The following is an 11,892-nucleotide window of genomic DNA, read 5'->3' on the forward strand; positions in this document are numbered from 1 at the left end:
CGGCCACTGTACAGGTAAGTCCTGCAGGTGAGAAGACGAAGAGGGTACAAAGGACCAGAGTGGTACAAACAACACAAAATTTAGGTAAACTCTCTATTGCAAAACTTTAGAATCTAATCCATTTTACTAGATACTTGAGACATAAGAGTTTTGGAAAAACATTTAAATAGCTTTTAAAAAAATTAACCTTGCTAATAATATATGCCAGTATCACATATTCTCAATGTTAACGCATAAGAATTTCTGGTATTATAGAGAGCTTTAAAAAAATCCTGTATCTGATTAGAAGATGTAGAAACAACTCCAAGCATACTCAGCTGCCTTATCTTTGAAAAAGGGGCCAAACATGTTCATTGGAAGAAAGATGGCCTCTTTAACAAGTGGTGCTAGAAAAACTGGCTTTCTACATACTGAAAACTAAAACTAGACCTATGTCTCTCACCATGCACTAAAGTCACAATGGATTAAAGACCTAAATATTAAAACAAAATACTAGAGCTATTAGAAAAGAAAGTAAGTAAAATCTTCAAGACAGAGATGTAGGCAGAGTTATCAACAAAACATAGACTGCATGGGAAACAATTCAAAGATCAACAACTGGGATCTCATCTTACTAAAAAGCTTTTCCACATCAAAAGAAATCACCTACAGGATAAAGACAACCCAGAGTGAAAAAAATTTTAACCAGTTGTCCCTCAGACAAAACTTACATCTAAAACATATAAAGAATTGAAAAATATCAGAAACCACTGCCCACCAAATTCAAAGACAATGCAAAAATGGGCATCTGAGATGCATACACAGTATTTGGATGAAGAAATACAAATAGCTAATATATGAAAAAATGTTCAATGTCATTGGTCATTTGAGAAATGCAAATTAAAACACTGATATTCCATCTCACTCCAGAAAGAAAGACTATAATCAAGAAATCAACCAATAACAAATGCTGGTGGGGCTGCAGGGGAAAAGGAACTCTTTTCCACTGTTGGTGGCAGTGTAAGCTGGTGCAACCACTGTGGAAATCAATAAAGAAATTCCTCAAAAAGCTAGGATTAGAGGTTATCATTCAACTTAGCTAGTCACCTTCTGGTATCTTCCTAGAAGAATTAAAAATACCATACCACAGCAATCCACATATAAAGCTATTATAAACCCATGTTTATAGTAGCTCAATTTGTATTAGCTAAATCTTAGAAACACCTCAAATGCCCATCAACTGAGGGATAAAAAAATGTGGAATTTTTACACAATGGAGTACTACTCAGCCGTAAAGATGGACATACTGTAAGCCTTTATAGGTAAATGGATGCAACTTGAGGGCATACTCATAAGTGAAATAAAGCAAGACTCACATGTAAAACTTCACAGTCTTCCTGGTGTGAGAAACTGAAAGAGTGAATAAAGTCTAAAGCATATAACAGACATTGTGAAATGGGAAGAAACTGTTCAAAGAGGAACTAGGATGGAAGAGAGGGAAAAGAATAACAGGAAAAAAGAAAAAAGAAAGAGAATCAGTTATATACTATTAGTGTATTACTTTATTGAAAGGGAAGGTTTGTGCTAATATTGATTGGAGAAAAATTTAATGCCCATATTTTGTACTCTGAATAACTACTTTAAATGTAACAATGTGCAATGTATTAACTATTGCTATTCTCTTACTGGTTTGTTATGAAATTTTTTTCCATCTGAAAAATGCACGTTGGTTGTTTGATACAATAACTTTCAGTGGCTGACCTGTGAGTAAAAAGAGGCAATATTAAGATGTATGCCAAGACACTGGTATTTCAAAATAGTATTAATTTTATACTTAGTGCTAAATTAACTATTTGACCCAAGACTGTCTTTGTCAAACCAGGATATGTGTTACTCTAGTTATATACCTCGTCTCGAGAAACACATTTACACTGTTTTACTAGTAGCTTGATGATAATAAGCCTTGGCAATTAGAATTTTAATAAAACAGAACCCAAAACACAAGTCCTATTCTCAATCTTATAGATGGCCTACAAAAATCTAAGCCCTTAGAAATGATGCCATATACATGAAAAAAGTGGTTAGAAAATGAGATAGGAAAAGTAATTAAGTTGTGCCTCATCCAAACATTTAGAATTTTTCACATTTTTTTATGTTACAGAAACTTGGTTTTTCTGGATTCATCTAAAGAATGAGTTAATTTTATCTTCAAAGAAAAGAAGTACTTTGAACTACATGTGTAACTAACTCTCTAGTTATCTAAACCATCTTTACCTTGTAATAGTCTTTCTTTTAAGAATTAATCCACCCCTGCCAGGCAGAGTGGCCACATCTGTAAACCCAGCCCATCCTGCACTATGTAGTGAGAGCCTGTCCCAAAGAAACAGAAAAGAATCATCAACTTTTAAATATTGCCAGTCAACTTTTAACGATATAACATTTTGGTCTGAAGTTGGGTAACTTTTAGAAGACAGGCTTCAGTGTTTGGAAGCACCATCTCCAAGCAGACTTTGTGACACCTCCAAGCAGACTTTGCCAGATCATTTTCTCCCTTTGGGCACCCATCCCATTGAACTGCATGCCGATTTTATTTCAATGACAAAAACTTAAATTTCATAACTTTTTTTTATAGTAAAGCTTAAATAAGTACTACTTCTATATATCATTACACTAAAATTCAAGTTTATATTTATAATAAAACTAAATTTTACAGTGTATATATGATTTACCAGAACACTGATTTAAATAAATAAAATGACTGCACATCAGAGAGCCCAGCCTGGGCAACTTAGCAAGACCTTGTCTCAAAATAAGAAAAAATCCCAAAACAGCCGGGGATGTAGCTCAGTGTAAAAGCCTCAGAGTTCAATCCCAAGTACTACAAAATGAGTAAGTGAATGAATGACTCAAGTCTGTCTGTAAATACAGATTTTAAATTTCGAGTCATACTATAAACAAGAAACAAGTTAAAGAACGTCTGCCTTAAAAAAGGGTAATACAGAAATAGCAAAAGAATATTTAAAATAAGATGTTTTCAGATAAGCTTTTGACAAGATAAGCTTTTATTAATAAAACATCTATTTTTTCAGCCAAGTACATAGATGCTTTATTAAACCTGTCCACTGAAAGCTGTTTACAAGTTTTTTGAAATTTTTACACTAAAAGCTAGCCTGTACTATTTCAGAAAGCAAAGTCACAGTAAACACGATGACTCCGTAGTGTCACTCTTCACTGTTATACATTCTTAAAAAAGATACCAAAAGAAACAAAAAATGCTAAACTGGTACAATTGTATTAACTTAGACTTAGTTTAAATGAGTTTAAAGAGTTCAGTTAGTTTAGACTGTGATTTACCACTATCTTATAGAAAAAGGCCTTTACATTAGCCATTTAAATACAAGCACAGTATGTTCCTGATATTAAAAATGAAAAACAAGGGTGTGAGATATAAAACAGCAACACTGGTTAAGTTTACCTTATTCTTGCTATATTTTAGGTCTCAATTGTTATGATTGTCTATGTAATTCCTTTAATATAAATCCAAAAGTATTAGCTTCAATCAGTCAAAGTTATAAGGATACAATCATATAGCTCAACTAACTGGCCTAAGCATTTTTTGTTTTGGTGTTAGGTTAACAGCCAATTACTTCCGCCTTACACCTCCCATTAAACTTATACAGCCAGGTTTCAGAATGACAGACTCCGCCCCGCTTCATTTCAAGTATTCTACAGACACAAAATAGACACAGAATGCAAGGAAAACAATGAAAAATGAAGGAAATCTCTTGTCACCCTTAGACTACTTAGCTACACTATAGACAATTCTAAGTTGAGGGGAAAAAAAAGTTAGAGGCAACATAAAAACCTCTTTAAAAAAATAGAAGAAATTAGACTAGTTTGGTTTTCTTTAATATCTTCTTTAATTTACATTACAGCACACAACTGAGGCCCCAGTGTCAGTTAAACATGGGGATGTGTATCCACATGAATAGAATGGAAACAAGCTTAATCGTAACCCCATTCTTTTTGGCAACTAATGCAAATACAGAATACAGGTGGACCAATTCTCTCTGCATTATATCAAGTTTTTGAAGACACCACAGCAGTTCTAAAACAAACTTTGCTATGATCTATTAAAGAATCTTCAAATGAAATAACATGTTTAAGAGTTGTAATTTTCTCTTTATAGCAAATTTAACTCAAACACGATAAATGCAGGATTGTACTCACAATCCCCATATTAAGAATATCTGATGCAAGGTCAATCCACTATTTCCCTACCACAGAGATACAGAATCAAATATGGTGTCTTCAGTTGCTTATAAAAAGGTCAAATACAAGAACAAAAAGCTTTTATTGTGAATTACAGTCAGTAAAGCAAAAGAAAAAAATCCAAGATTCATGAATGGGGTTTAAATAATCTGTCACTAAAAATAAACATACATATGCTCAAAGAACTTCCAAAAACTTTTAAACTGTAATTTAACCAGAACTTCTGTACCATCCACAGGAAATTAGGTAAAATTCTAATGTTCTGGTAATCAACATATTAGAAAACAGGTATTAAGTCTGAAACTTAGGAAATTAAATACATGAAATGAAAGGACTGTATTTTAAAACAAGGGTCTAAGAATAGGAATCCTAAGAAACTAACAGCACTGCAGACTTTCCTTGCAAATATTTAAACTTCTAGTGGAGACAAAGTGAGCACAATATGCAGTTACAAAACAAAGGCAGTGATGAGTTACAGCAGAAGAGGGAACGCATTTTGTAACCCACAGCATCAGGTATGTGGCTCTAAGCATTTATCAGTAAATGTTTCAGTGTTCTTCCTATCATGTTAATCTTAAAATTTAAATGAGTTACAGCAGTTTCACTTGTACAATAGTTGACAAACCTTAATTGAAAAATGCTAAAATTAGTCTTTAATTGGAATTTACGTCTTTCAGCTGAAGAGAACTGCTTCCCCATCTCTAGATCCAAAAGAACGTGAACATCACCTATAATATTTTTCTAGTTCATATGGAAGTCATACTGTACATGTAGTCTGTGGTTTTAGGAACCAGCACAAAGTAAATTCCTAAAACCAAGAATTAGAAAAGGAGTATTCTGGGAAATAACCAGCCACGGGTCATTAAAATCTTGTTAATGCAAAGAACCCATTCATAAAATTGGCAAAATAATAACTTCCAAAAATTCTTTTAAATGTTTCAATTTCTTTGATTCCAAAGAATTTAGTGTAATTTCTAAAAGATTGATGTTTACCAGTTCACAATTCTTCTATCATATTTTGTGTTTAATAATAGGCCTAACGATTATTTTATTACAGCACATACTTCAGAACCTAATCTGTCAGCAGAGCTCACTGACAATCCGGTCCCTCTTATGGACTGATTAGTTATCTCTAGGATACAGCCAGTTTACATAGCAAGTTTCAATATTCCAACTTCAAACACAGGAGACAGAGGGGGCAATGACACACAATTGCAATGCATCAAGCAGCAGATGTCATTCTTCACCTAGCTCATCAGCTGCGCGCAATTTTTGATGAATGAGTCTGCCCTTAGGTGTAACGAACCTGCCACTGAGCTGAAAAAGGGTTTTAAGAATTGCACTTGCAATTCTAGCTGATGAAGTCATTAGTTTTATAAGGTAAATGATAAGGAAAGTCAGAACAGAATTTCTAGAACCATTTATCCTCTGATGTTGTAAAATCAAAGTACTACTTTATTAAATGAGTTATTTTACACGATATGAACATCAATATAATTACAATTGTAAAAAAATTTTTTATAACAAGGATGGACTGATTTTTGGATTTCCAAATCAGAGTCAACTGTACATTTACACAGAATTGTCTTTGCATGAAGCCCAAAAGGGAACAGCATAAAAATGAGTGTTTCTGTAGCCCCTTTATTTTTGCTAATCAACAGTTTGTTAGAAAAGCAGCTGCAGGTTTGTTACCTAAGGTCTGAGACAGTAGAAGAGTCAAAGGTGTCATGAATTCACCTACAAAACACAAGGAAACACTTCAGTGAATGCAATCGTTACAAGTGAAGCTACTATATGCATTTCAAATGTTTAAGATGAAAGACTATCAAGTCAGTCTGCACACCTACATTTTAATCTATATTTTAATACTTAGAAGTTCTGCTAGGCACTGTGAGTAAAACACTATAAAACCGTGCTCAGGAAATTGGTCTACATCACTTCTGGAGGAAGTTAAAAAGTGCATTTGAAGTAACCATTTCCTTGCAGCTGGCAAGTCTTTAACTTCAGTTAGAGGATAGTTTTGCTCCAATATTCAAATATGACATTAAAAGACCTATAGAAAAAAAGTTAGTTACCTGTAAACAACTTTATGCTTGCACATCAGCCAATTCTGGAGGAAGTGGGGTCTTAGGATGCTTGCTCTCAAAGTGCTGCTTGAAGGTCTTAGGGTCTGGCATTTGTGTCTAAAAATTGTGCAGAAAAAAAAAAAACCACCAAAAAAAGGTCAGTTCTTAAACATAAAATCTTAAACACAAGTCTTTAGGTTCCTATAACTGCTGGCATATGAAGAGGAACTTCATGAAAAATTCGTAGCATTCTCCCATTTTGCATACAAAGAGAATATTTTATCTCATTAAGAACAAACAATAAGAACACTTCCTCATTTGGTTAAGCTTGTTACCTTAATTCTCACAGGACCTTCAGTTTGCACCTACTGTCCTCATTTTACACAAGCAGGAAAACTAAAACCCAGAGTTTACTTGTCTAAGAATGATGTTTTAACCCAGTACTAGGTACTTCAGTTCTCAAGTAACACACTACTGTATACAGTAATGGCTTCCCTCAGACAGACTTTTATTTTTCAACAGGTTCAATTATGCCAATATGAATTAAAGAGTCTGGCTGTAAGTTTCTAAATGTGAGTTATCCTTATACTTTTAGGCCAAATTATTTCTTCATCACCAACCTTGTGAAATTTATTTTCATCCTCTTTCTGAATAGAATCACAAGCTGCTCAGTTTCATTATTTTTAGTGTATCAATGCTCACCTGAGTAACACAGCTCATGTAACAGATTCTCCCTCTCAATGAGAACTTTTGTACAGTTAGGAACTTCTATTTCATTGGTGACTGATGATGACACACTTCAGTCCAAGAATCTCGCCTTATCACTCACACCATCAACCCTATTCAAGCAAGGAGGCTTGAAAACAATGTGTGTTTACAAGTATGGACCGACTCCACTGCCTTGTCCTTTGGCACTTCCAGTCTTTGACATCAATGGCAGTAGTGAGCCAGCACAAACATGCAAAAACAGCCTGATTTAAGATTTGAGAAAGACTTGACAGGCAGTGCAGACTCTGGAGCTGCAATCCCTGGGTTTAGATCCCGGCCCTTTTACTTTACTAGCTGGATGACATACTTAAATTTCTCATAACTGAGTTCACTCTCTTGTACAATGAAAATAAAAGTGTAACTCATAAAGTTGTTATGCAAATTAAACAGATATATGTAAAACATCTGGGTTGGTGCCTGGTTTGGTAGGCCCATGCAGTAGTTGTTAGCCTAGTCTTTAAATCTATAAAACATATTAATTTAGTACAGAGTCCTCAACATAAATATCTCTGTGGTTTTATTATGTTCCAACTATGGATTTAGTGAAGGGTGGGCATTATATAATCATCGATGGATTCAACGGCACAGTACAAAGTTTGGTCAGCTTTAAACTAGATTATAAATCTGATGTCGTTACGGAGTTTAAAGTGAATTATATGTCCTTATTGAGAAAATCTTTATTCTTTACATAGAAAGGGACTTTGTTTTGTTCCATCTTTCCGGTGGATCCTAGAGAAATGTGTCTGGCCACAGAAGTCATGCAAAATGTATGCTGAATGTGCAAATGAAGACGGATTCTTAACCAGCTGTCTACTCTATTTCAGGGGTTGCGCGTGTAACTCAGGAGTAGAGCACTTGCCTACCATGTACGACGAGGCCATGTTTGACTCCCAGCATCACTCTCCTCCCCAAAAAACTCTATCAAATAAATCAACTATTTTTCCATCATTATGAAATTTTCACCTATACGAACCAACTTAGAGAGAAAGAACTACCCCCAAGGAAGCTATATCTTTCAAGTCCCCTTACCCTACAGACAGTGCAGGTGTATATTAAGGCAGCTTTGGCAGCAGCCTTTTGATCATGCCCTTGCTTCTTCTTTTGTCCAGCCTGCTTTTTGGCATTTTTCTGCTGAGACTGAATCTTCTGCTGTCCGCGAGCCATATCTGAAGACAGAAGATGAAGCATTATTTACTCTACTAGATGATTCTAAGCACAGAAACAATCTCAGCTTTGAACCTTAAATTTTACAAAAATGTTAGGGAATATACATGTTTTTGAATTCTCACAAACAACACTACTAAGGTATAAACTGACACAACCACTGTGGAAACATGGTAACTCTCTACTCTATGACCTGCAATTTTTCTCTGCACATAGTCAACAGAAACGTAACAGAAATACATGTACACCAAGAATGTTCAATAGTACCTATTCCAAAAATAATATACATTGTATAAAATTCAAAATACTGTAGGCAAATCAGGGGTAAGGGGACTGGCTCAGTGGTAGAACACCTTGGTTAGCATGCTGCTAGGCTTTGGGTTGAATCCCACAGTACAATGCAAAAAGAACAGAGAAGAAACAGTAAACCAAAGGAAAACAATATAGTCTCCTCAGGAACAGCTGGAAAGAGAGGACATGAGGGGGATCTCTAGGGAGCTGGTAATGGTTTAATTACTGAACTGGGTAAGAGGTTACACAGGTGTGTTTATTTGTAACAGTTCATTGAGCTAGCAGAGCATTGTGGCACTCTCCTAGAAGTCCAGCACTCTTGAAGGCTGAGGCAAAAGGATCACAAGTTCAATGCCAGTCTAAGATATTTAGTGAGATCAACTCAAAGTTTAAAAAATAAAAGGACTAGGGATGTAGCTCAGTGTAAAGGCCTGGGGTTCAATCCCCAGGTAACATGAAAAAAAGTCATTAAGCTACATATCTGATTGCTTACTACATGTAACTTTCAACTAAAAAAAAAAAATTTAGTCCCCTATCACTTACTTGGTTATCTTGCAAAGCTATTTTTCCTTTCTAGTGTTCACTGTTGTAACTTCGGACACATTCAATTTTAAGAGAAACAAGAGCTGTCAACTAATCCTAAAAGGAGATCATTGGAGCAGAGGAGCTACTCTCTTAAATACTTAGGTTCCATATGAAACACTATGTTATTTTACGTTTCCCTAAAAAATTTGTTTTTGCTAGACTTCACTAGCTATGAAAGACTGAATTAGTTCCCTGTTGAGGGACAAACTGAAAGGTACAAGTTTTTATTATGGATTATCTGAAGACAACATGAATGAGTTAAGCAGGTCACCAAAAAGTTACTTTTGGTTCCCATTAAGGACCTTATTAAACAATACAAGCTAAACTTATTCATGAAGTAGCGTATATATATTCAAAAAGGATCCAAAGCAGAATTCCTACGTAAAAATTTGAGTGGCACTGTAATTAAATTTAAAATTTTTAAAGCATTGCAGGACACGAAGCATGACATCAATTTCACTAGGAAACGATGCTTGCTGGCATTTTATTGGAACTCTAAACATATAATGTATATAATATGTAAGGTCAAAGTATTTAACAGAAACAGAGGTCCTCTCTAAACAAACGAAACTACTAAGTAAATGCATTAATTGGGCAAGTTCTAACATTAAACAATAAACTGGAAGATAAAATACAGAAGACCAATGCTTTTCTAGAAAGTCGGTATCTTACCAATTACAAAACTGTTTAGTATGCTAGTGTAATATAAGAACACCATCCCTACCTAAGGATGGTAAATATTACCATCTGTGGTAGTCCTTAAAGCTAAGCTTCTACTTTTATTTTTTAAAACCTACCACATTAATTCTAAGCTAAATGGCATTTTTTGAAAAGTACATTTAAACATATCTGGATGATGACAGGCATTCAATCCTAAGTGTATACAAATGTTCCTGTACATTCTTAATGGCTGAATGTCTCAGTATTAGAACTTTGTTAGCTTCAGTATTTTGATGCATCTTAACTTCTAATGTATAAATTACGTTAAATTTATGTTAATGCGCCGCTTTAGATCTTAAGTTATATCAAACTAACACTTTTTTTCAATTAAAATCTTAGTTATACACACAAACCCCCCCGAATACAAAGACAGACCCCGAATCCCATAAGCTTGTTACCTAGAACTTGTCAACTAGTTGGGTAAGATTTTCATCCTGTGATTTATACAAGGTAAAGTTGCTAAACGTATTACTGCATGGTAAGCTGAACCCAATGTCACTAACAACAGTATTAAGAAAGTTCTAAGAGCTTTAATAACTGTAAGGCAGCAGATAAAGGAAATGTGACAGGGTAACAGCTTGGGGTAGGCCCCCAATTTCTGACTGCACACTGCATTGATTTCCTTTCCGAAAGTAGAAATGCAAACGAACAAGCCACCTGCTTTGGACAGCTCAACTTAGGACTTGCTCTGAAGCCAACCGAATTTTCTACAAAAACCATACACAACCGCTTCTTGAATAAAAGCGACAAACTGAAGGGCAAGAGTCATCCACAAATACCTACATGCTGGTTTTCACTATGACTCGGTGGTGGCTTTCCGAGGGGGCTCAAGGAAGGAAGCAGCCGAAGGAATGAGTTCTAAAACCAGGAGCTCTCACCGGAGGCCACAAGAAAACTCTGCCTTTAAACCCTTTTTACGACCAAAACAAAGATTTGGGATCCAGGAAGTAGACTCCTCTCCTCTCTGTAACCACCAGAAAGCAAGCGGCCCAGGCGGGGCTACGCATCTTGACCCCAACTTCTAAAGGCGGGTTCGCGGAAGCACCGACCCCGCCACGACCGGGCCGCAGCCCGAGGTGCCTCCTGCCCCGGGAGCCCTCCGGCTCCTGCCCTGGGGCCCCGCTGCGCCCACCGTTCTCCGACCCGGCCCCTCTGGCCTTCAACACCGGCCGGCAGCAGCCACCAGCTGGCGAGGTGACCTGCCGCACCCGGCCACCTGCAGGACCCGGCGGGCGGCCCGCTCCACTTCGCCCTCCCGCCAGCCGCCCTCCACCCCGCTTCCGGGGCCCGGGAGGTCCTCGCAGCCCGCCGCTCACCCGGGCCGGGACAGTCTTGCGTCGGGAGGGCAGCGCAGCGCCAGATGACCGAGAGGTCACGGAAGAAGGAAGGGGTGAGCGCCCAGCACCGCTTCGGCCTCCTTCACCCGCGAGAAGGGGAAAGAGAACCGCCGAGAGCACAACAGCCCGCGACTCGCACACCCGCTGCCACCGTCGCGCGCGACCGCCGCCGCCGCCGCTGCCGCCGCCACCACCGCCGGAGCCTCAGGCCGGCCGCCCCGCCTCGTGCGCGAGCACGCCGCGCCGCGTTCCCAGCCGCCTCAGCGCTGCCTGCGCCGCGCAGTCCCGCCCCTTCACCTTCCTGCGGCGATCCCTGCCCACCCTGCGTGCCAGTGCCTTTCCGGTCGCGCGGACCAATGGGAGTGCGACCCCATTACATAAGCGTGAGGGGCGGGGCCAGCGGAGACTGCTGCTGGGGACGTCGCCCTGTGTCCCCAGCTCTCCTTCTTTCCCACGTGCTGTCCTGGCGGCGGCTGTCCTCGCCTTAGCGGCCGTGTGATTTGTCTTACGATTGTCCCACAGTCATCGACTTACTGGGCCAGACCTCTGCCCCCGCGGTCCGCCCCATCTACCTCCTGCCTCCTGCCTGCGCACCCGCGCCCGGCGCTCGAGGCCCTGCGGCTGGGGTCGGCAGCCGCCGGCTCTGGCACCCACGGCCGCCGTCCCCATGGAGGCCCGGGCCGCGCGGCCTTTGTTCGCTCACCAGCTGC

The 11,892-nt window shown here is 38.5% G+C and overlaps 1 protein-coding gene across 3 annotated transcripts in view; it reads right to left on the minus strand.

Moving 5' to 3' along the window:
- Znf706 (zinc finger protein 706) overlaps positions 1–11,334 on the minus strand; it is a 43,109-nt gene extending 31,775 nt beyond the window's left edge. Inside the window, exons 1-4 of one of the 3 annotated variants that reach the window (XM_003479853.5) lie at positions 11,162–11,334; positions 8,115–8,251; positions 6,327–6,434; positions 5,684–5,988 (exon numbers count right to left, since the gene is read on the minus strand). In XM_003479853.5, the coding sequence (XP_003479901.1) occupies positions 6,339–6,434; positions 8,115–8,249 (231 nt within the window). In that variant the 5' untranslated portion in view covers positions 8,250–8,251; positions 11,162–11,334 and the 3' untranslated portion in view covers positions 5,684–5,988; positions 6,327–6,338. Of the gene's footprint in view, positions 1–5,683; positions 5,989–6,326; positions 6,435–8,114; positions 8,252–10,628; positions 10,807–11,161 lie in introns of those variants that run through there. The other 2 variants (XM_063257631.1, XM_063257632.1) reach the window with 2 other exon arrangements.
- Between the last annotated feature and the right edge of the window lie 558 nt (positions 11,335–11,892).

The sequence above is a fragment of the Cavia porcellus genome, unplaced genomic scaffold, assembly GCF_034190915.1.
Source record: "Cavia porcellus strain 051 isolate PalLab524CR breed Dunkin Hartley unplaced genomic scaffold, mCavPor4.1 scaffold_10, whole genome shotgun sequence".
Classification (NCBI taxonomy): domain Eukaryota; kingdom Metazoa; phylum Chordata; class Mammalia; order Rodentia; family Caviidae; genus Cavia; species Cavia porcellus.